General features: G+C 37.6%; 1 protein-coding gene across 1 annotated transcript; it reads left to right on the top strand.

Annotated features, from left to right (window-relative positions):
• Nucleotides 1-450: 450 nt before the first annotated feature.
• PANK3 (pantothenate kinase 3) lies at nt 451-20,383 on the top strand. Its single transcript, XM_058545636.1, has 7 exons — nt 451-714; nt 9,843-10,195; nt 12,414-12,667; nt 14,179-14,355; nt 15,224-15,347; nt 17,510-17,635; nt 19,240-20,383. The coding sequence occupies exons 1-7, from the start codon at nt 687-689 to the stop codon at nt 19,288-19,290; spliced, it is 1,113 nt and encodes a 370-aa protein (XP_058401619.1). The 5' UTR covers nt 451-686; the 3' UTR covers nt 19,291-20,383.
• The last annotated feature ends 5,493 nt before the right edge of the window (nt 20,384-25,876 follow it).

Below are 25,876 nucleotides of genomic sequence, written 5' to 3'. Positions count from 1 at the left end.
AAGTCTGGGACCTAAAGAACCGCCATGACAGCACCTGCAAAAACCTCCCTGCCCCTTCTCTTTCGCGGCGGGGCGAGGGCTGAGCCCTAGACTTCCGCAGCCCGCCCACAACAGCTATCATTGGTCGCCTCGTCGCTGGCGTGATTGAGGCCCCGCCCCCTTCCCTCTGGGACCACTCTGAGGCGATCTCCGGAATCCGAGGGGCCTCCGAGGAGGGACCACGATGCATCCTGGGCTTTGTAGTCCGTCTGCACAGCTGCCGCCCGAGAGCGGGGCCTCACGATCCGGAGAACTACAATCCCCAGCAGCCGGGCGGCGGGCGGAGAGAGGGGGTCCCGCGTCACGTGGGCGCTGGGCCTGGGCGGGCTGTTTCTCAGTGCGGCGGCGGCGGCGGCGCGGGGGACCGGGGCCTTTTGTTTGGAGCGGCTGCGGGAGGCCCCGGAGCGGCGAGGCCGGCGGGCTTCCCCAGCTCGCTCGGTCCCGGTCGCCCCTCGCGGGGGTGCGGGGGCCGCCCCCTGGGCCGGGCCCTGCCTCAGGCGCCGCCGCCCCGCCCTAGGCCCGCCCCGCCCGGCCTGAGGGGAGGAACCGGCCGGGCCTCCCCGCGCGGCCCAGCCGCCTCCGGAGTCGCCGCCGCTGCTCTCCGTGCGCCGGGACCGAGGCTGCCCCTCGCCCCTCAGGCCGACGCCATGAAGATCAAGGATGCCAAGAAACCCTGTAAGATGGGGGCTTGGGCCCGCGGGTTGGGCGACCACCTTGGGCCGGGTCTGGAAGCCCCTTGGCGGAGCGGCCTGGCGGGAAGCCGGTCGCTCGTCGCCGGCGCCCAGCGCGGGATGGGGGCGGAGGGACCATTTCAGCGCCGGCTCCCGGGCTCCCGCCCCATGCCTCTGTACGGGCGTGACGAACGCCTGCCGCCCCCTGGCCCTTTCCTCCCACTTCCTCCGCGAGATCTGGGAGGTGCAAAGGGGAATTTTTGATTCCGGTTTTGCCCAGCCAGACTAAGAGCTACCAGTCCGCGCTCCCCGCTTCCTCTGAAGTCGGGTTGAAAATGAGTGGTCATGGCTGTCACGTTGCGCGGGGGCATTTACCACCCTTTTTTTTTTTTTTTTTTTTTACTGATTTCTGGACTTCCGGCTTGTGTCCTTGAAATCCCGGTGGGTTCCTGGGAGTTGTCACTGTTACCATTAGAGCTTTTAAACACACGTGCATGTAACCTGCCGGTGGGTAATTGCCTTGGCTCGTTTTTGTTTAGAATAACAACTAGTTCATGTTTGTTTAAAAGAAACACAGATAAACAAAAAAGATAAAAGTCACCCATATTCCCGCCACTCGGAACTAACCACTATTTATATTTTGGTGAACACTCATAGATTTTTCTACGACCCTATATGCGTGTACTTTTTTAAAAAACGTTCTTTCCATGCTTTAAGAGAGCAAATAAACTTCGTTTGCGACCTTTTGTTTGTAGCCTTTTAAAAACCTTTTACTCCTGTAAATGGCTTATTTAATCACTCAGCCATTGATTGTTACACTAAAGTCCATTCTTCCAGAGCAACTAGGACTGTGGGGATGCATGCTTATATCTTAGAATTGTATTGATATTTTCCAATTTTTACGGTGTCTCATGTGATCCTCCCCACAGTTCTAAGAAATCTCTTGCTGTAAAACAACACCGACACCTTCCCTTCTGTCCCATCAAAGTTCTTGTAAACCTCACAGGAGAGGCATCATACCGAAGCACTCTGAAAACTGCTAATTGTTATTTAAATGTGAGATAATTCGGTCTTAATTTTACGCATAGGAAATTGAACTTATGAACTTCACTAACTTTTCCAAGGCTACGCTAGCCAACTCTTTGCCTGAGGTCCAGGGCCCCAAGTCAACTGACTCATAGTCCAGTGTTCTTTCTTCTGCACCTGTGGGGCGTAGTCTAAATCCTTAGAGAAACACTAACCTTTCTGATCTGGTAGTTTTATCTGCCAATTGAAAAGAATTTTTTTAATGATGATTTCTTGTGATAGCTAAAGAGTTCTTGTCCAAGGAGTCTAAAATAGTGATGTGAAGGCTTAAATGACAATGTAGTGTAGAAACACTTCTAATTTACTCTACATTGGCTGAATTACACTGATGTTGAACAGATGCAGCAATGTAGAACACTTAGACATCTTCCCTCAACACATACATTTTCTCTGCTTGTCTTAGAATATCCATTTAGTACAATGAGTTTAACTATGACTAGCTCACGTTCTGACTCATGGTATTTTCTTTCTGCCACTGTAGTGATTTGATTTCTTAGATTTGGGCACACTTGTAATCAGGTACGAATACGACCTCTGTCAAAAGTGCTTCAGCAAAGATGATATTTAAAAGTTTATAAAATAGACTTTAGATTGAGAAATAAAAGAACACCTATGTTTTAAAAGTAAGTTGCTTATAACTACATTGTTGTACATTGTGAAACCATTAATGTTAAAATAGAGTCATGCTGAAAAACTAGTCAGTTAATATGATTTAGAAGTCTAAAATAACATTTCCGGTTTCAAAAGGTGACTTTACTGCCTACCCGATTTTTTACAGTAAAAATAAAGAACATCTTGTTTTGTGTGTGTGTGGGAAAGAAAGTATTTCAACTGTGAATATAACTAGAAAGTGTTCTTTCTAATTTTTTAAACCACTCAGGTTAGCTAAAGATATATTTGCTTGTTTTGTTTTTGAGTCTTGTGTGTGTTTTTTTTTAATAATTATAAATTTAGTGAGCACTTAGCAAGTGTAAGGCACTATCATGGCACCATTTAACCCTCACAGCAGCACTAGTAACTAGCAGCTGTATCTCATACTGGTTAAACAAGTGACTTTGGCTTCACACACTTTCTTATTCACCTAAGTGTTAGAAAATATTGCTTTTAGATACATCACTAATATATTACTAGGTTATAGACCAACTGCATGTATTTAACCAGAAATATGAAACGGAATTGGTTTCATCCTCTAGATGGTATACCTAAAAGATAAGCATTTGAAATTATGTGTTAATTCAGCTCCAGGGGAAGGGTGAAGTCAGACATTAACCTACTGAAAAATTTTTGCTGGTTGAAATGATGAGAACCAAAACAATGCATTGTTTGTTTGCTTTGCCTTTACTTGTGTTTTTCATACTGTTTAAATATTAGGTGTGAAAAATCCAAACAATCATGTGTTCCTCTGTACCTCAACTGACGTGATTTCTTAAGGTATAGGTTTTTCAGCCTTTGTTTTGCTTACCTATATGGCATGTAAATTGATTAACAAGGTGATAGTAAAAGATACGTGTATATATTTTTAATTTGAGGCAATATAGGTTTTTGCGTCTGTCCTTTGCTAACCCATGCGGTAAGGTACCTGAAGTTTTTGTCAAGACCAGAGAGAAATATATAGCATCTGTGTGGTTTGCTTCTATATAATTTGATTGGCCTGTTTGTAAATTGAGTCATTACTTAAGAATTATCACTTCCAGTAGATAATAAGGTGCAATTGGAGATGTTAGCTTCTAATATCCCCTTAGATGTAACTAATTTACCAAAGGAAAAAAAAACTTTACCTGAAGCTTTTCTGAAGAATTATAATACTAAAGGTGTGAAGATGGTTATGTTCTTAGTCCGTTTCAAAACAACAACATTTTTATTTGGAATGATTATTGGGAAGAACTTGAAGTGTATCTGGAATTTACCAGTGCACATGCCCATTTTAGAATTTTGTTCCTTAAAATAATCCAATAATATTTTGGACTTTTTCAGTATTTGGTTTGTCTTTCTACTAAAGAACAATTAAATCCTAATTTGGCATAGGATCCCTTTGGGCTGAAATCTGCATGGGGCCAACAGCCATCAAGTAGCTCTTGAATGCTTCTCCCCCACCCCTTTACCAACACTTAGCAAGGTACCAAACTTTTATAAGACAGCTTGGTAGAAATTAACAGTCTGTCCTTGTGGTTAGGTATCTTCTGCTGTTTAATCATTTAAAAAGATGGACACGCAGGTTTCTTCTTTTGCATACATAGTTACCTGGTAAGAAAGATAATTCTTGGGGCTGGCCCTGTGGCTTAGCGGTTAAGTGCTCGTGCTCCCCTACTGGTGGCCCGGGTTCAGATCCTGGGTGAGCACTGACGCACGGCTTGTCCGGCCATGCTGAGGGGGCGTCCCACATGCAGCAACTAGAAGGATGTGCAACTATGACATACAACTATCTACTGGGGCTTTGGGGAAAAAAAAAAAGGAGGAGGATTGGCAATAGATGTTAGCTCAGGGCCGGTCTTCCTCAGCAAAAAAGAAGAGGAGGATTGGCATGGATGTTAGCTCAGGGCTGATCTTCCTCATAAAAAAGAAAGAAAGAAAGAAAGATAATCCTTGGTAGCACTCTGTGCTTATGGTGGTTCTGGATATTTTTGTTACTTTTTTTTTTTTTTTTTTTGTGAGCAAGATCAGCCCTGAGCTAACATCCATGCCAATCCTCCTCTTTCTGCTGAGGAAGACTGGCCCTGGGCTAACATCTGTGCCCACCTTCCTCTGCTTTATATGGGAAGCTGCCACAGCATGGCCTGGCAAGCCGTGCATTGGTGCGCGCCGGGGATCCGAACCCGGGCTGCCAGCATCAGAGCACATGCACTTAACTGCTACGACACAGGGCCAGCCCACGAGGATATTTTTGTTACTTATGGGCAGCTCTGTTAGGCTCAAGTGAGAAATAGAATAGAAGCTATTTTTTTGAAGGCCAGGTAAACAGATCATGAGAGATTCTAGAAAATTTTCAAAGTCTGCAGAAGGTAATGTGTATTTGCCCTTATGAAAGTACTTGTTTATATTTATGGAATGTGTGTTTTGTTTTTTAAGTGTGTATTTTGGTTCATTTTTTTCACCTTGGCAGTGGAGAGTTTTATTCTCACAAGAATAAGAAATGTTTAGGTTATATGTAATAAGTAGGCTGGTTATGCACTGGTGACCTACTTTTAACCTGTCCCTTGGCTAGAAGCAACAAGCTATAGATATAGATAGTTGCCTGATTTCTTAGGAAACTGAAATTTTTCTTACCTCATGAATTATTAGTGGACTTGTGGTTGTACTTACCTCATACTTTTGTTGCAAATAAATAGTTTGAGCTCCATGCTCCCTCCTCCTTTCATTTTTGTCAGTGACACAATATCAAGCATAAGTATTTTTTTAATGCACTGGAAAATGTACAAGTTGGTAATTAGACCACTTGCTAAATGATAGGAGTGGACCATACTTAAGAATTTGTGTCTTCTGTGTTCTTGTCCTCTCCCCCATGCTTTTTTGGTTGGTTGTTTCGCTTGAAGAAGATTAGCCCTGAGCTGACATCTGTGCCAGTCTTCCTCCACTTTATATGTGGGTCTTGGCCACAGCATGGCTGAGGAGTGGTGTAAGTCTCCACCTGGGATCTGAACCTGCTAACCGGGGCCACCACGTGGAGCACACAAAACTTAACCACTGTGTCATTGGGCCAGCCCCTCTCGGTGCTTTTTGAATGGTGCTTGTTTCTCTGGCATAAGGAAATGAGGGTTTTTTTGTTTTTGTTTTTTTTGTGTGTGTGTGTGAGGAAGATCAGCCCTGAGCTAACATCCATGCTAATCCTCCTCTTTTTGCTGAGGAAGACCGTCTCTGAGCTAATATCTATTGCCAATCCTCCTCGGTTTTTTTCCCCAAAGCCCCAGTAGGTAGTTGTATGTCATAGTTGCACATCCTTCTAGTTGCTGTATGTGGGACGCGGCCTCAGCATGGCCGGAGAAGTGGCCGGGGAAGTGGTGCGTTGGTGCGCGACGGGGATCCGAATCCCGGGCCGCCAGTAGCGGAGCGTGGGTACGTAACCGCTAAACCACGGGGCGGGCCCAGGAAATGAGTTTTAAACTCTGCTGAGTTGAAAGGATCTCTATGCAAAAGATGGCCATTACCAACTTTTGTTTTTCTGTGTTGGAGCCACAGGCAAGACAGTTCTCTTTCAGTCCCTACCTTCCTGATTTTAAGAAGAAAATTGTGGGGACAGGGCGGTGGCGTAGTGGTGAAGTTCACGCCATCTGCTTCTGAGGCCTGGAGTTCGCAGGTTCAGATCCCCAGGGAGGACCCGATGCATGGCTTATCAAGCCAGGCTGTGGCGGCACCCCATATAAAATAGAGGAAGATGGGCATGGATGTTAGCCCAGGGCCAGTCTTCCACAGCAAAAAGAGGAGGATTGGCAACGGATGTTAGCTCAGGGCTAATCTTCCTCCCCAAAAAAAAAAAAAGAAGAAAATTGTCGTAATTGAGATCTGCCAAAAGTAGAAGGGACGTGTGATGTTCTAGTTTGCATATTATGGTTACTAAGAAATTGATTATCTGCAATATAGCGTCTCTACTTACCCTTCTTTTAAGAACAGACAGCACTGAAAGAACAGACATATCTAATAGGCTAGATGGGAGATGATTCTTGGCCTTTTTGTATTGTTAATTTTAAAAACCTGCCTCTGTGGACAATAACCCTTGAGGATATCGTATAGTTTTTCGAATTTAATTTGCAGTTATTTCATAGAACCTTGTCTTTCTCTAGTGCGATATACAAACAAGTAGGTTACATCAAGGTTTAAAATTGAACGGTAATGTTCTGTTTCATGAGTTTCTTGGTTGTTGGAGGTTGTGTTCTTCTTTATGCCTTTTATACCATACACATTGTATTATATTCTTCAGTATTTAATGTAATTTAAAATGAATAAGAGATTTAATATACTGTAATATAACAAAGCTTTGTTAGAAATGTTTTTTCCTTTTTGTGTAAAGTTTTCTTTTTGAGATAGTTCAAGTTTGGTTGTTTCATGCAAATAGATCAACAAAAGCCTTTTAAAGGAGAAGTAGTGGAAGGTTTTTGTTTGTTTTCCTTTATCATTTTAATGATAATTATACCTAAACAGTCATTTTCTTTCTCTGAGAAAGAGTCAAACAATTAACACTTTCACGCACTCTGGACTTCGGAAAAAGGATTTCATTCAGTGAGCCTTTCTACTGCCTGCTCCAGTGTTACATATTTTGGAATTGGCAATTGATATACCTTTGGGGTCAGAAACCTTTGTGCTCATGCATAGCTTTAGAAAAGTAGGTAATTTCTTTCTCTCCAATATTTTATCTATAAACTTGAAATATTTTCCTAGACAGTAAGATTCCTTTGAAACTTAATTCATGGTTTTGTGTAAGAATTAAAAGTTCTTCACATAAGTGTTAATTGGCGTTTTTGCTTTCAGGCATGGCAGTATTCAGAGCCAGCCCTGATGGCCTAGTAGTTAAAGTTCGGCGATCACCACTTTGGTGGCCTGGGTTCTCTTCTCGTTCGTGGACCACACCACCCATCTGTCAGTTGCCATGCTGTGGTGGTGGCTCACGTAGAAGAACTTACAGCTAGGATATACCACTGTGTACTGGGGCTTTGGGGAGAGAAAAGAAAAAGAGGAAGATTGGCTACAGCTGTTAGCTCACGGCAACTCTTTCCCTGCAGAAAAAAAAAAAGTGGTAGTATTCAGGTATTTATAAATGTCGGAGCAGACAGGGACTTCTGACTGAAAACAAAAATGGCATGAACTTTGAACCTGGAAATGCTTCAGCTTTTCCAGGTAGTTTGGAAAGTTCCAAACTGCTGGTAGTTCCAGTAGTTTGCTCCCTGAGTAAACATTTTATTTGTGTGTATATTTTGACACCTGTGTGTGTTTGACACTGACAAAGGCAAAGAAAGAAAAACTACAAACATTTAATGATTTTTAATGTTTTGAATTTTGGAAAATAAAGGTTTTTAGCATTATAAATCTCACCTTGTAGAAATTTTTCTATCCCAAAATGTACTTTATGTGGCAGTAGTGATTTCCACAGCCCCCCTCCCCATGAAATCTAGAATCAAATAGAATTCATTTTGGTTATATCATATCGGAAGGAACCCTATGTTTTATCTAATGCCCATTGAGAAGTGTCCTAATTACATATCTGTTCAGTTGACTGGGAAAATGCTGAAGGAATCTCAGGTGCGTTGGATCAATAGCGGTATTACATACTGTTTTCTTTAAATGTGTTTGTCCCGGCGAACACTTGCTGTGAATTTCCCTTCTGAAATCGTTAGTACTGCTGCTTGTTACTACTGATTTATTTGAACAAGCGGGAGAAAGGTGATATGTAACTTTTTATGTGAATTTCTTTAAGCAGGAATCCTAGATTTCATGAATAAACTGAAAATAAAATTTAGTGAAAGCACATTTCTTTTTACCTAAGGGTATTATATGGTGTCTCCTTTTTTTTTTTTTGATTGTAAATGGCCTATCATTTGTTTCCAGAGTGTGTTAACTTATTTAAGATGGCCTCTGTTGCTAGCCACCCAATGAAATTGAGAAAATTTAGTCAGTTTCGTCTGCATCTTAGGTTTTTTTTTTTTTTGTGTGAGGAAGATCAGCCCTGAGCTGATCCTCCTCTTTTTGCTGAGGAAGACTGGCCCTGGGCGAACATCTGTGCCCATCTTCTTCCGCGTTACATGGGACCACGCCACAGCATGGCCTGACAAGCGGTGCATCGGTGTGGCCCGGGATCCGAACCAGGCCGCCAGCAGTGGAGGACATGCACTTAACAGCTATGCCAAGGGGGCTGGCCCTGCATCTTAGTTGTTGATACAAATCTACAGGTGACATAAAACCATAGTGGCTGTTTGGGGTCTTGTTGCCCTACCTTCCCAAAGTATGGTCTTCAGTCATTTTACTTTTTTAAAAAAAATGTTTCTTTTTTAAGATTATCTTCAATGTAGGTCTGGATCTGCAACGTGGGTTTCAAATACAAAAACAAATGAGCTATTTCTCCAGAAGAAGATAATGAGAATTACTCCTTCCTTGTATTCAGTATAATTTACTAATTTCAGTAAATGTAAATTCTAAAATAGAGAAATGTATAGAATCCTTTCTCATTGAGTTGTATGATCCCAGTTTCTAATGGGACACGTGTATTAAATAAGTAAAATATGAATATTTAGGAAACAAAGTAGAATTTTAGAGAAAACTAGTTTTCCCTAACTTATACGTAAAAAAAACTATTAAATACATTTTATCAGGCATTTTGTAATCCATGTATCTTAAGCATTAAATTATTTTTGAGTCTCTATCATAATGGTTAAGATCCCAGGGAATATAAACAGACCTTAAGGAAACTAAGATTCAGAGAGGTGAATGGCTTTTCCAAAGTCATATAGCCCGGTTGGTGAGAGCACAAGGTCCCAAACCCAGACGATGCTGCCTGCCCACATGTGCTTGTCCCCAAGTAGACTTTCCTTAAACATTATCAATAGCTAATTTTATTAACCTGATGTACCATAGAAACCTAATATGCTTAATGAACAAAGAAAAAGATTTCTTTTTAAGGAGGTAATTTTCCCTTGGGTCACTTGAAGTGATTATAGGCCAATTTTATAGGCCAATTTTATTACATTAAAATCCTTATAGAAATGTTTTCAAGCCCTAGGTGATGATCTGTTTATTAAAACAGAATTCCTCCAAATTTTTTCTAATCCCCTGGGGCACATGATGAGTATTTAATAAGTGAAGAGGAATGCCTACCAGACCAGGAATGAAAAGGCCCTGGGCCAGCTCCAAGCATCCTATGTTAGGGATTTTTAGAAAATATGCAAAATAATACTCTGAAGGGAAAAAGGTGAGTTGCACATAGAAGACGTCTTTACCTTGTAAGTATTATTGACTGAATGTATGGTTCAGGGTAAATGAAGATTGTGGCTAGTTAACTAGTTCCTGATTTGCATTTCCAAAATTTATATGTATATGTGCATATTTTTTTTTTTTAACCCACAGCCTTCCCGTGGTTTGGAATGGACATTGGGGGAACTCTAGTAAAGCTCTCATATTTTGAACCTATTGATATCACAGCAGAGGAAGAACAAGAAGAAGTTGAGAGCTTAAAAAGTATCCGGAAGTATTTGACTTCTAATGTAGCCTATGGATCCACTGGTATTCGGGATGTACACCTTGAACTGAAGGATTTAACACTTTTTGGCCGAAGAGGGAACTTGCACTTTATCAGATTTCCAACCCAGGACCTGCCTACTTTTATCCAAATGGGAAGAGATAAAAACTTCTCAACATTACACACGGTGCTATGTGCTACAGGAGGTGGTGCTTACAAGTTTGAAAAAGATTTTCGCACAGTAGGTATCGGTTACTCAAAGCCAAAGATTGATACCCATTCTCTTCAACTTTTAAAATTTGAGGCTAGGTTTCCATCTAGCATGTTTCTTAGGTTAGTTCCCCGTGCTGATACAGAGGAAGTATGTATTCATGACTAGCTTTTGATTTGGGGCATTTAAACACCTTTATAGGGTGAGTAAAAATTGCCCAGATTTGGGCTTGTTGTTGTACATAATGTTTGGTAAAACTTGTTAAGTTTAGAGACTGCTACAATGCTACAATAAAAGGGGATTTCAGTGAATTTGGCGGTGTGCAAAGCCATATATAAATAGGGCTTGAATTATTTTCACTATTATTGTCCTATGTTTGCATGGTTTTTTGAGTATTATCCATATAGTTATCTTTCTCAGGGCCATCTGCTTCCCAACCCCCAGCTGAAGTGAGTGTCTTTTGATTAGTCAACACCTGAATGAAAGTGTCTGTTACCCCTTTTCTCCTGATTTTATGCCATCAACCCTACTGTGTTGTCTGGATATGGCAAGAGGACTATGTAAGCGTTGATTTGAGTTGTGTGCTAGTAGGGGTTTGCCAAGCTTCTAATCCTTCCTGTTAGAATAAAGATTAAAAAGTGTTATTTGGGGCTACTGAAATTTGTTTTCCTTGAAAATATGCATGTGGACCATTTAATTTCTCAAATTTGTATTAATAAAAGTCTGTTAATAAAACATAAGTGATCACGTATATGGCTTACATAAGTGAGCCCCTTGTAATTTGGTGTAGTTTAAAAGTCTAAATTTTTATTAAAAAATTTTTTTCTTTTAATGGATTATATTGATTAGTACTCAATTTATTGAATAATTTGAGCATCAGTTTCATGAATTTGAGACTGGTTTGCTTAGAGACATGATATTTAATGTTTGCTAATATTCTTGCCAAAAGCAGTGTCCTTGAAGCCAACTTTCACCTGGGCATTGAAGATACTTGTATTGAAATAGGGAGTTTTAATTTTTTTATTAAAATATCAATATTTTCTAGTGATAAAGTTCTATAACGTTTTTGTTGATGCTCAATCATTTATTAAGCTCATATTTGAGCATCTAGTATGTGTCAGGTATTGTGCTAGACATGGAGAACTCAGCTAGGAATAAAGACGTAGACGTAGTGTTCAAAGATGGCAGTATTCTAGACCACACAGATAAGTGAATTATATGTAAAAGTGCAATGCCTTATAAATAGTACTATTGGTATGAAAAGAGGTGCCATGGGAACACCAGAGGAGTGGTTACCTAACAAGTCCTGGAGAATTGAGAAGCCTCCCAGAGGAAGTGATGTCTAAGCTGAGATCTTTTATAACAAATATTTTATGTTACATTCTTTACTAACCTGAAATGAATTTAATAATTTCAAACTAGTACCCAAAGTATAATATAAAGACAAGAAATGAAGGTATTTATATATCAGTGGGTAGATTTCTAGTATGATCACATGAGAGGGCATAATGAAGTAGTTAGAGGCTTGCACCTGTACATAGATTCACCATGAATTCTAAAGCCACAAATGCTAGATTGATAGGGTATGTTTTATTGGAGAATTAAATACCATAAATGGTGTTGCTGTTGGTGACATAACTTTCCAAGATGCTAAACAAGACTTGGTAAAATTCCCAGTAATGAAAAGTACCGTATTTCTTCGTTTTAAATGATGGTTGCATTCCTAGCAAATTTAGTGTCTATTAAAACCGTGTAAGGTATACTTTGTTTATGTATATAGATCAAAAAAATACTTTGTGCTTACATAGGTTCTGATAATTGCAAACAAATTTTCCTACTGCTACCTACAAAACTTTTTTGTAGCGTCAGAACGCTCAAAGATAATGCAGGGATGGAATAATTCTTTGTTTTGCACAACTGTCCCACCCATTGCGGGCCTCTGGCATCCCAAATCCCTGCCCTCTAAATGTTAGTTTGGTCCTCGCCTGCTCCCCATCTTTGTGAAAACTAAAATGTCCCCACAGATTTCTAAAATGCCTCCAGAGGTAATACCACCATCACTGAGAACCACTGGACTAGATGAAGTCCGTAAGAGATTTTGACATGAAACAAAACAAGTGAAAATGTGGGGGTCATAGATGATTTGAAGTTTTGTAAAGTGTACAGTACAATTGAGTCAAGTATTTTGAATGTTGTCCTTTGTTCACTTTGTGAAACTTTTTCGTGTGTGTTTTTTTTTATTTTTCAGATTGGAAACCTCCACCTGCACAAACTGGATGAACTTGACTGCCTTGTAAAGGGCTTGCTGTATATAGATTCTGTCAGTTTCAATGGACAAGCAGAGTGCTATTATTTTGCTAATGCCTCAGAACCTGAGCGATGCCAAAAGATGCCTTTTAACCTGGACGATCCCTATCCACTGCTGGTAGTGAACATTGGTTCGGGAGTCAGTATTTTAGCAGTCCATTCCAAAGACAACTATAAACGAGTAACTGGAACAAGGTAGTAGCCTTTTTATTCTTATTGCAGCATTCATATTGTTTTTTATACACAGAAGTTGTGAAATCAATATATCAATGCTTCGTTGGGAAAATAACATGTATTTGTGCAACAGCAAAAAATGTAGATGTATAAGTTAAAGTGTTGCAGATAATATTGTTTTATAAGGTATGTATATAAAGACTCAACTAAAATCATTAAATATTTATATTTGGTTAGCGTCAATTGGCATAAAAATTTTCATAATGATGAGTGAATTTTTATCTGGAATGATTCCAATAACTTTTTTAGTTTCCAAAGAATTTTTCTTCTTTCCTTATTTTTCACTTTTTTGTAGATGTTTTTAAGTGTAAAGCTTGCCACATGCTGATTCAGTTCACATTTAAGCAGAGTATTGGGCACTATTGTGATTAATTCTTATAGGATGAATTTAACATGAGCTCTTTATGGGATAACATTAATGTTCCAAATAGCCCATAAAATTTTCTATAATACCTGAAATATAAACGTGAAATGAGATTTCAAAAGCTTCCTTATGATTCTGATATATACTTTATCAACTTTTAAGGAGGGTGGAGACTCTTGTTTATTTAATTGAGGAAGAAAGGTTTTGGAATACTTTAGATTGCTTTGTGAAAAAACTCATTTTAATTTTAACATAGTTCTCTTACCTAAATGACCCTTAAATTTAATTAGCATTTTATTTCTGTGGTGGCTAAAAATCTACCTCCATTGTGACTTTCTATGCCAGAGGATTACAAGGAAGTATTATCTACTTCAGTCAATTCTGAAAGACAGAAATTCAGTCTCTTAACTAAATTCCAACAGTGATTCAGGGATGGAACCTGTTAGAAAATTAGACAAGACTAGGGAGCAAAGGTTTTGATTTTAGAGATTAGAGAGACGTGATATTTTGTGTGCATTTCCAAAAGAATAATAGAACCAAGTAAATTTCTATTATTAACATGATAACCAGGCTGACATAAATTTTCTCACTGTATTCATTTCTGGGTCATGTTAAATGTTAATGTATCACATTGAATTGATTTCAGCATTGTCAGGCCAAGTAAATAGGCCTGTCACAAAATCATTTCTTGGAAACCATTAAGAATTACAGGTTTTCTCCTTTTAATTCATATGGTACTAATTTTTAACACTTACTCCTTTTCCACACACACAAAAACGTATTTTTAGCAACTACAAAGTGGAAGGTATTGGGTGAAGATATTAGAAGATATAAAAGATCTTCTTCTGTCTTCATGTTGTTTCCACCAGGTGATTTTTTTCCCTTTGGTTTATTCTTTGATCTGACAGGTTTGGTTTTGCTAAGCATTTTTCTTAACCTTTCTTCATTATGTTAACATTTCAGCACTTGGCATTAGCAATATGTTTTCAGCACTTAGCATTAGCATTTAGTAGTAGCAAGATTGAATAAATGAATGCTCCACCCTTTTACTTTGGAGGAAGAATATAGTGTGTAAATGTGGCTCATCAAGTTTCTTTATTTTCTTTAGCCTTGGAGGGGGTACCTTTCTGGGTTTATGCAGTTTATTGACTGGCTGTGAAAGTTTTGAGGAGGCTCTTGAAATGGCATCAAAAGGTGACAGCACCCAAGCTGACAAGCTGGTCCGTGATATTTATGGAGGAGATTATGAAAGATTTGGTCTGCCAGGTTGGGCTGTAGCATCTAGGTAAGTTTAACACTTACGTTGCCATTAAAGTTGCTTATTTAGTTTTGTGTGTGTGTGTAAGGAAGATTGGCCCTGAGCTAACATCTGTTGCCCATCTTCCTCTTTTTTGCTGAGGAAGATTGGCTCTGAGCTAACATCTGTGCCCATCTTCCTCTATTTTGTACATGGGACATGGCCGCAGCGTGGGTTGAGGAGCGGTGTGTCGGTCTGCACCCAGGATTTGAACCTGTGAACCCTGGGCCACTGAAGTGGAGTGCGCAAACTTAACCATTATGCCACCAGGCCGGCCTGCTTATTTTGTTTTTAGAAAGGAATACATCAGGACGTTGTAAGGGGGCTTCTTCTTACCCAGTTTAGGTTCCAAGTTTTGAACATTCTTGTGGTTTAAAAATTAGATATACATTAAGAAGTCTCCCCTGAATGCACCTTATAGGATTCTTGAGTATCTTTCCAGTGTTTCTTTATGTCAATACAAATACATATCCTTATCCTCCCCTTATATAGAAGGTAACTTTTAGAAGGTAGCATTCATATGCTATTATAATGCATAACTGTATATACTCTTCAACAGCAATATGTCCTAGCCTGCCTGCCTGCCTGCCTGCCTACCTTCCTCCCTTTCTCTCCCTGCCCCGCCCCCTTCTTAACAGCTTCGTGATATTCCACTGTGTGGATGTATGATCATTTGCTGGAAGTTTGGGTTGTTTCCAGTATTTTGCTATGTACAGTTCAATGGGTCAATGAGTAACTTTGTACATACCTTATTTTGTAAATGTATAGATAACATCTGAAGGATAAATTCCCAAAATGTATGAAATGTTGCTTGTTATCAGCAGATTTGGTTTTATTTGTTTTCTTTTCTCTGCAGTTTTGGAAATATGATTTATAAGGAGAAGCGAGAATCTGTTAGTAAAGAAGATCTAGCAAGAGCTACTTTAGTTACTATCACCAATAACATTGGGTCTGTCGCACGAATGTGTGCTGTTAATGAGGTAAAAAAATTTTAATTATATGAAAAATGTGAACTGGAGTCTTATATACATGTAGCAGGGCTTCTTCATGTTCTTTAAGGAGGCCTCTAGGATTGAGATTTCCTAATTCATTAAATCCCAAGCCTCATTAAGTATACATGTTATGTACCTAATTGTTACATCACCTTTGAAGAAACTAGCAGATAATTAAAATTGGAAATAGGACAAACATATTTATATTTCATATTTATCCAGAAACCCTTTCAGAAATACACAATCTAAATCTCAAAAGATGCAAAGGAAAATTCTAAACATAAGACATTTTGAGGTAACTGATTATTGAGGGGGAGGTGCTGTTAATGTTGCATTTGATTAGTGAAGCACTTGGAAGTTTTCTTACTGCCCTCGGCTTCTTTACAGTGCTGCCTTGTTGCATATGGATCAAGCAGCATTGTACAGGGCTATGAAGGCATTGAGACTTGTTCTTCACATGAAATTTGAACGATGTATGCTTATGAAAAGCATATACTGCTAGATTGACCTCATAGTTGGGATATTTTTATCTGAAGGAGACATATATTGTCTGTCTTATGTAATATATTTGCCCATTTAGTTTTTGTAAATATTAAGTACTTTAAATGAATGGGAAATTTGCTTTTTGAAGGAATCTTTTTGTTCATTCATTCATTTATTCACTAAATAAATACTTACAGAGTACCATGTGCCAGGCATTGTTCTAGGGACATAGGATACATTAGTGATGAAAACAAAGTTCCTTGACTTTGTGGAGCTTACATCCATTCTAGGGATGTATTAAATATGTACATTGTTTAGTGTGTATTAGGTGATAAATGTAATTTTTTAAAAAGAGAAAATCAAACAAGATAGAATTGAGAGTAGACCAGAGTGTGGCAGAGGACAAATTGCCAAGTAATTGGGTGGTTAAAGGAAGGCTTTATTGAAAATGTGACCCTTGGGCAAAGATTTTGAAGGAGGTGAGAGAATCACGGATGCAAGTAAAGGTCAAGAGAGGCTCCAGCAGAGAGAAAAACTGCAAAGACCCGAATTAATCCTCTGAATTATTGTATGTTTAAATCCAGAATTCTGTCTCTTAAGTTTCTTAGTAACAGTGTAGTAAATTGGTTGAGGGAGCCACTAGCAGGTGTTTTGTTTTGGGAATATTTCACTTTTGGGGGCTGACAGTAATCTGGGACTCTTTTTCTTAGCCCTATAGGTCTAGATTTTCACTGGCCAATTGACTTAATAGTAATAAAGGCCGTAATTTACACTATCCAAACTCAGTGTGCCAAAATGTATACTTAAAAGTCAATGTATAACTGTGAGAGTAGAATCAGGTTTTCTGAAGATTCAAACACCAGTTTCTCCACCTAAGATTTCCTAATCTTAGTGTTACCTAAAGAAACAAATTAGCAGAATCAGCAAAGAGAGTGACTTCATGGGTTAGGCTGGGAACAGAGAATGCTCGAAGCCTGGGGGTTGGGTGTGCGTGCTGGTGCCCCAGTCAGTGCTGCTCTCCATCTCTCTATATAAAGTCCATAGGTTGCATGGCATTGTTGAGCGTGCATTGCCACATGCTGGCAAATTTACAGCTTTTTTTAATCCTAACCACATTTAAAATACTTTTCCTTGGTTTGTCTCCTTTAATCTCATCAATATTTCTCCAAATTATTTTGTCAAAACAAGTTTCATCTGTAATGAGTTATTAGGGTCTTTCCAGAACTTTTCTTTGTTAAAGTAGAATTTATTTTTTAGAGCAGTTTAGGTTCACAGCAAAATAGAGTGGAAAGTAGTATAGCAAGTTCCCATATACCCCTGACCCCACAGATGCACAGCCTTCCCCACTATCAACATCCAGCACCAGTGGTATATTTGTTACAGTCAGTGAGCCTACACTGACACATCGTTATCACCGGGTCCAGAGTTTATGTTTGGGCTCACTCTTGGTGTACGTTCTATGGGTTTTGACAAATGTGTAGTGACATGTCCTGAACTAAATTTTTAAATATTCAGGATTATGCAGGTATATACCAGGAATGTAGTAAGCACTAAGAAAAGGTAGTAGCTGTTTACGTTTTTAAGTAGAGATTTTATAAACCCTATTGTATTGTAAAATCTACTTGATAATTTTTTTTTCAAGTCTTGTCTTTGTTCTTTTCTTTTAGAAAATAAATAGAGTTGTCTTTGTTGGAAACTTTTTACGTGTCAATACGCTCTCAATGAAACTTTTGGCATATGCACTGGATTATTGGTCAAAAGGTCAACTGAAAGCATTGTTTCTAGAGCATGAGGTATGAGAGGAAAATAATGTTTTGTGGATTTTAATAGCATGCTTTTATATGCAGGTTTCATATATTGCTGCTGCTTGCTTTATGTGTTTATAAGTAAAGTATAAAACTTTTTTTTTTTTAGTATAAAACTTCTGTTTACCTAAATAGTATATTGATTCCCTCACTTCAGTTTGAGTTGGGGGGATAGGGGTTACTCTAACCTGGCAGGCACCCCATTAGGATGAGAGTTTCAGAGTTCTTGTGACCAAGGGAGAGCAATATCGGGTCTGTGAGCTTCTTAAATACTGGGGCTGCTTGTGTACTTAGTGCATTTGTTTTGTTATATTGTTTTCTTTGTTTGTTCTCCCCTGAGATAATAAATGTTAAATGTGAACAGTACAAACATATACAGTTTAAAAATGAAAATTCTCCTTAATCCTCCCACCACAACCTCACCCCCACCTCCAGAGGTAACCATTGTTAACATTTTGGAGTTTATTCTTAAAGATTTTTTTTCCTATTCATTCACTACATTCAGTTAAATTCTGATCTGAGCAAATAGCAATTCACAAAATGTTTTCAATTAAGTAAACTTGCTTTGATTTATTTTGTTTCTGATCAGTCAAATTGATACATTATTAAGAATTTTAATAACAGGGATTCAGAGTGTTTGTTCTGCTCTTATAAGCTTCCGTGTTTCATTGTCACTGCTCTCGCTATACAGATCAGAATGGTGTGCTCTGTGCAGCTCCACGTGGCGTGCCGTATGCTGTGAGGGGGCAGGCGGAGTCAAAGGAATTTTGCTGAGGAAAACAGAGGGGCACAGAATTGCAATAATGGCCCTAGAGGCTTTCATGTCTAAAGGCTATGCTTTAAAAATATGTATTTCAGGGACCGACCCCATAGCTTAGCGGTTAAGTGTGCACACTCCGCTACTCGCGGCTGGGGTTCGGATTCCGGGCGCGCACCAATGCACCGCTTCTCCGGCCATGCTGAGGCCGCGTCCCACCTACAGCAACTAGAAGGATGTGCAACTATGACATACAACTGTCTACTGGGGCTTTGGGGGAAAAAAAAAGGAGAGGATTGGCAATAGATGTTAGCTCAGAGCCGGTCTTCCTCAGCAATAAGAGGAGGATTAGCACGGACGTTAGCTCAGGGCTGATCTTCCTCACAAAAAAATTAAAAAATAAAAATATGTATTTCAGAGGTATATATATCAAGAATACAGTTCACAAATTTTTTTTTTTTACAAGAACTTACAACACAGAAATTGGTAGATTTCTGAATAGATGTTCTTAAATAAATAGATTATACCTAACGTGTTCTTTTTTTTTTTTTTACAATTTTATTTATTTATTTATTTTTCCCTCAAAGCCCCAGTAGATAGTTGTATGTCGTAGTTGCACATCCTTCTAGTTGCTGTATGTGGGACACGGCCTCAGCATGGCCGGACAAGCGGTGCGTCGGTGCACGGCCGGGGTCCAAACCCGGGCCGCCAGCAGCGGAGCGCGCACACTTAACCGCTACGCCACGGGGCCGGCCTAACGTGTTCTTAATAATGGTTAATATTGATGCTAATTTAAAAGCTGCACTACATTACTAATTGTTTTAAAATCACACAGGGATACTTTGGAGCAGTTGGTGCACTTCTTGGGCTGCCAAATTTCAGCTAAAGCATCAGGTTTCTCTCTGTTAGTAAATGTCATCCAAGAAGAACTGAAAACCGGAGGCATTATTACTGCATCATTTGTAACTGGGAACCAAAGGATAAAAGAGTAGCACTATTCCTGTTGATTTTTAAATGTCAAAATAGTAAGCTGCTAAATGTTGCCATATTCAGAGAGAGCTCTGTAACCTGTGAAGTATTTCTAGTTGAAATGCTTTCCCTTCTGTGTATAGCCAGTGGTAAATCTTTAAATGCAATACAGCCTCTGATTATTGAGCTTCCTCTCAAAAAGATTTTCTATTTATTTTATGTAGCCAACATTGCAGTACTGTATTCTCAAACACGAATCTTAAAGTCTCAGAAATGTTTAGCTCATGGAAATAATTGATTCTCTATATTTGTTACAAGTCTGTTCCATGTATGTTTTGGTTACTAATAAGTGGACAGTAACATACCCTGTATCAAAACTTATTGAAATGGCAATCAAAGATGATCATTTTTATGTGATTTTAGAAATGTTAAGGCAATATTAATTATTCATTCTTGTGGTTTTCCTACCATATCCCCCCAAAAAGCATGTTTATGTGATCTTTCTCCAGAGGTATAACCCTTTTCAAATGCTGTAATTTAATTGAAATACTGTTAAATATTAGCCTGAATTTTAAAAGGACTCCTAGAAAATGCACATAATTGGTGACATTGTACTTCTTTATTTTGTGAGTTAATCAGTGTATTTAAAAATGTTTAATATTTTTCAGTTGGAGGCTTAATTACTTATTTGAAAGTCTGTTGAGTGAGGTCCCAAGACTATTCAATGGAATATGGTTTGCGTGCATTTTAGGAGTTCCGTGTTCTTGCTATATGACATTTATCTCAGACCCAGACTTAGACATTTCTGTTTAACTAGGTCTAAACCATTAAAGCTAAAGACTTTATTCTATTATGAGCAGCAGCAAAATCACATTTATTCTAAATGGATGTTATGGAAATCTGAAAGATGAGTTTTGAAACTTTGTGGGAGTCTGAGGCAGTATTGCAGAATTATAAAAGGATCAGTGTTTCATACATTCTGGTAATAAAAGCATTATAGTTCCAAAATTTGTAAATCCTTTTGCCTTGGAATTTGTTCTCTATTTTGAAGTCATTTTGTGTGTTATAAATTTTTTTCAGATTTTTACTTTGGCAGTAATATTTTGGAGGTCCAGTAGTTCAGCGAAGTTGTTTAAGACTGTTGCTTATGGTTTAGGAAGTAGAAAGACTTGGGAAAAAATATTCTCCTCCTTAAATCTGGATGTACTTTGAAGAGCTTAAAATTTATTTACATTACAGGAATAAGGGAATATTGCATGTGTTTTTACAGATGCTCCATGGAGAACAGTTTTCAGTAGACTATCAAGAGGTGCTTGATAAAGATGTTTCTCCTTGTAGTTTTCAAATTTTGTGCTCAAATACTTAAAATTCAGTTTTATCTAAACGCATGAAAATATGAATAATAGGGGTGAATATTTAGAGGGAAAAGCACGTGAAGGTAAGCTTTTAGAATTTAGAATATTTGGAGCTTTGAATTCATGTCAGTCAGTCATTTTGAAAACCTACAATGACTAAATGTTTCTTACTTTAATGTTTTCCATTGTAGTGACTGGATATTTCAGCCAAAAGCCATCTGTTCAATTTATTTTGGAATTCTGTGGTTTGGTGATTTGTACAAAAAGCTTTTATTTTTAAATAATAACTTAAAGTTGTATACCTGTGGCAAACTACATCAGCAGCTATAGGTTTGGGGCTGCCTTTAAGAAAGAAATGGAGGGCCGGCCCCGTGGCTTGGTGGTTAAGTGCGTGCGCTCTGATGCTGGCGGCCCGGGTTTGGATCCCGGGCGCGCACTGACGCACTGCTTCTCTGGCCACGCTGAGGCCGCATCCCACATACAGCAACTAGAAGGATGTGCAACTATGACATACAGCTATCTACTGGGGCTTTGGGGGAAAAATAAATAAATAAATAAAATTAAAAAAAAAAAAAAAGAACCAATTGTTCTAAAAAAAAAAAAAGAAAGAAATGGAATGGTCAGAGTCTATATAAGTTAATTTGATCAATACTTCAGTTAATTTTTGGGACTGTGATTCATACTTTTTGTCCTTTGAAATGGAAGTTAGCTGCTAAATAAGTAAGAACACAGAATTGTGATGCAGGCTGCCAAGATTCTAGTGTTTGATTATGATCTTAAGAAAATCCTTGTAAGCATACAGAGGTAAATATGTTTGGTTTTAATCCAAATCAACATAATGCCTGAAAGCTCCATGTTCTTGAACAGTGCTGGCTTAATGGAAGTAAAATATGAGCCACATGTAATTTTACATTTTCGAGTAGGCACATTTAAAAAGTAAAAAGAAACAGGTGAAATTCATGTTAATTATATATTTCTATTTAACCCAGTATATCTGATATGTTATTATTTCAACATGTAATCAATATAAAAAGTTATGACATATTTTACTTTTTTTTTGGACTTAGTCTTCAAAACCAGTGTATATTTTACTGTTAGAGCAGATCTCAATTTAGACTAACCACATTTCAAGTTCTCGGTAGCCACATTTGTATAGTGACAACTGTATTAGTGCAGTTCTAGAACTAGCTCTTAAAAATGAACACTATTATGTATCCATTAAAACGTTATGAATATGGGCTTTTTAAAGAATGTTTGGGAGGGGGAAATATGGGAACTTTATTTTTTAAATACAGAAAGGGGAATAAGAATTAACTCATTTGGGCTAGTTTATTTTACACCGACAAGCAGTATTTCTGACCGTTCCAAAAATTTCTTACATTGCATCCTGCCATCTCATCTTTGTGTGTATCATATTTCCAATGATACTGATAAAGTTTCCTAAGACACATTCCTGACTGTCCTGAAGTCTCCAAAATGTATATATCTCCTTCACTGAAGCAAATTTAATGATTCCGATGACTTAAATTCCACTCCGCCGCCCCCCACCCCCACCATCTAATTGAACTTTGAGGAGCCAATTTTAAAAGATTGAAAAGAGAGCCCTTTAATTCTTCATTGCGTTCTGTACACACAAGAGAATCTTCTTTATAACTTTTGGATTTAATGTACATTCTTAAAAACTCTGATAATATTTTCAAATGAAGGAGCACTAATCAATTTGTTTTGGGGCTCGCTAAAGAACACAAGGTCTAGAACTTTCCACCACCACTACCACCCCCCAAAAAGAATTGCATTTTAACTAGAGACTTTTAGAATGAATGGCCTTCAGTTATACACCCCCATTTCTCCGAAGGCAAAGCGTTAGTCAACTTGCTTGCCTGTCGATGTGGGCATTCCTTGCTTAGCTATTCTAATTTAAATAGGTGAATCCTTAGTTTAGGTCAAGTCAGTGCCATTGCCAATAATATACTGGTAGTTGACAGTACTCCAAGAGGTTCAGATTATTTATCAAATATTCGACTCTATAAAGATTCCTGAGTTTTTTACCTTTGCGTGAAAATGTGATTGCTGTATTGTAAGTACCAGCAGCTGAAAGGGAAAAGGTTTTCCTCTATGTTTAGCAGTACTTTTGCCTTCTAAGAGCAGTCCATCACATCTTGCCTTGATTTCTAAGGTTGCATTCTTGGGTGGAAAGCTTAGTAAGGCATTAGTTTCCAATGGTCCTTTATAACCACTCAGCTTGTTAATATGCAAAAATTTTCACAATTTGTTTAGTGTATTTTTTTCTGTTGAGCACTTTATGCTTTTTAGTCTATATTGCATTTGAGAATGTAGTTTAGAAATTCTTTCTCCTTTAAAGCTATGTAAAAAACTGATAAAGGATAATCACCAGAAAAATGGGTGCATTATTTTGCATTTAACTTACTGTTTTGTGGTATGTAGAAACAAAATTTTAGAACTATATTGCCTTTTTGTGTTATTATTTACAAGATATTATTTACAAAATACTTTGACCTTATTTAAGAGGATTTGCCTTGAAATGTCAATGATGTTCTGTTTTCCCGATAAGTTTGTTTAGTGTTTTATTCTGCTACCGAAGGAGTTCAGCCAACTTTGTTTCTATTATCAGATAATCTCAGAAAAGAATGTGCTTTATATTACTGCCTATTTTCAATATTTGAGACACTAGTTGTCTTATGTTTTCTACTGAGCCTAGTAATAATCAGCAAAGACCCAAAAATGTAATTTTTTTCCTTCCTTTCAGGTATTTTAATAGCCTATTAAAAATAATAGTGGCATGAAAAGTAAATCATCCTAGCTTTTCGGCCATATCTAAATTTTGGGTAATTGCCACTTCCAAAAAGTTCAGATGCCTTATGAAAGCAGTCCTTCTTGTTTGCAGTATCTGTCTTGTGTCTTCAGTGGACATGGGATCATAATTGGATGTTGTATTAGAAATAGTGCCGGCCACTGGTCTCACTTCTTTGAAGGTTACATTCTTCATTCATAAAATGAGGGAATTGGTTTGTTAAAATGGGAAATGACTCAATTGTCATCAGGATCCTGAGAGAGAGAGTTTGTTGCTCCATTCATAGCAGCATTTGGAATGACTTAAACAATTTTAAAACAGTTTGTTCCGATATTTGGCGCACATTTTGGAGTTACTTTTATTTGTATATGTTGATAGGTACTAGATTTTGGATTCTCAACAAGCCAATAGAATGGCATCAGTTATTCTTTCGTAGTGTTATGTTATTGTGTGTAATGTCCAAGTAGAGATACCTTAAAGTAATATCAAGGGTTTTATATATATATTAAAGTGTATGTGCCTGGAATTTTTGTGTTAACTTTAAAATTATATGGGCATTATTATCACTTTTCCATTGTACAAAAAGAAACATCCCACTAAATTCATAGGTGTTTGAATATTAGATATATTTGGGATTTTTTTGAGTGGCCCTTTTCTGCAAACTGTTTCTTATATCTGATCATTGTGAGTGGGGATAGATGTGGGATAAACCCCCCTGGGATTATTGCTTTTGTTAAACACAATTCATAGGGAAGTTTATGAAACAGAATTTTAATTGCCTGTAAGTGAGTTGAAATGTCATGGATTATAGTCATCTACATCAAATACGATGAAGATCTAAAATACTTTTATCCTTAGGATTGTCTGAGAATAATCAGATTGGACATGTCTGACATTCCCAGTTTACTATTTAAAATAAATCTAGCAATGAGTTGATACTGGGACCTCAGATAGTATAGTTAGTGCTGAATGATGTGTTTGAGGGGAAATTGATTTTTTTTAAAAAAATCTTTACATTTTGGCTCTTTCTGTAGTCAAAAGGTTATTTTTCTTTTAGATTTTCAGTCTTTTTGCTGCAGCTGCCACTAATTTTGTGTTTAAAAGAACTAATGAGTAATGTATTTTTCAAAAGAGTGAATCAAATTAAAATTCAAGATTTTGAATTGTATAAATATGCAACTAAATTTTAATTCTGATATTGCTGATTTTTTTTTTTTTTGCTATTTCTTAACATCTTTTATACATTACAGTGCTTAAAAAAGTTCCAATAGCTTTTAAAGAAAACATTTCAGCTTTTACACAGTTTGTAAAGTATGCATAAATCATGCAAACAGTTTGAGATTATCTTAGGTTTACATTGTATCTCTGAATCATGGGTCTCATACTTGGCACAGTCAGTAGTTGTTGCAGATATTAAACCATTTGGAAATTTACCACTTGTTTCTGAGGTGCCGTTTTTAGTTTACAACCTTTAGAAACAAAACATAACTTTATAGACTGAACGTCAATATCCTAGTCACCTTGTCCCAAATATAATTAATGGAATTAGGATGTAAGTCATGTTAAGATGGTTTTATCATTTTTTTGTACATTATGTGCTTTCACTTTTTATTTGAACTACAGTGAAACTTTGACTTTTTAACTGAAGTTGAAGTTTTAATTCTGCCCAGTTATTGACCAAATCATACCTAGATGTTTCTATATGTTTTTACTTATACAAGCCATTTCAGTTTGAATTGCCTTATTCTGTCTATTGCATTGTTCTTATGAAGTCTAAGTTTTGTCATGTTGGAATTCTTCTAACACTTAATCTGTGATGTAAAAATGTATGATGTGCTACAAATTTTATTCATAATAAACTAAGTTATAGCCTATTGTAATCTATAAAACATTTCTTGTAAATTGTCTAATTTATTTTTTCATTTATGTACAGTTTCTTATGTAAATTTTTAAAATATTTGTTATGGCCTGTTCTTTAACATTCCCATATTCTTTTCCTTAATGCTTATTTGCATGAAAAAAGTTAGGTTTTGCTTGTTTGTATTGTATGGCCATTAAGCCAACTTCAGTACTCTCTGCCTTTTCTGTAGTTTAATTTTTTCTGGTTTTATTCATATTCTAAATAAATGTTAAAATCTTGCTTTTTATGTCCTACTTTCCAAATAAATTCTGTAAGTTGTTTACTATGTGTATCTTATTGTTGTTTATTTTATATATTGTACTCCCACATTTCCACTATGATTATAAAATGTAAGGTTTTAACTGAAATTAACTACAGTTGAATGTAAACTCTGAGAGCAAGGACTTTGTAAAGTCTTGTTCGTCTCTGTGTTCCC

This window comes from Diceros bicornis, chromosome 1 (genome assembly GCF_020826845.1).
Source record: "Diceros bicornis minor isolate mBicDic1 chromosome 1, mDicBic1.mat.cur, whole genome shotgun sequence".
Classification (NCBI taxonomy): Eukaryota; Metazoa; Chordata; class Mammalia; order Perissodactyla; family Rhinocerotidae; genus Diceros; species Diceros bicornis.
This window is presented reverse-complemented; position numbering and strand designations above follow the sequence as displayed.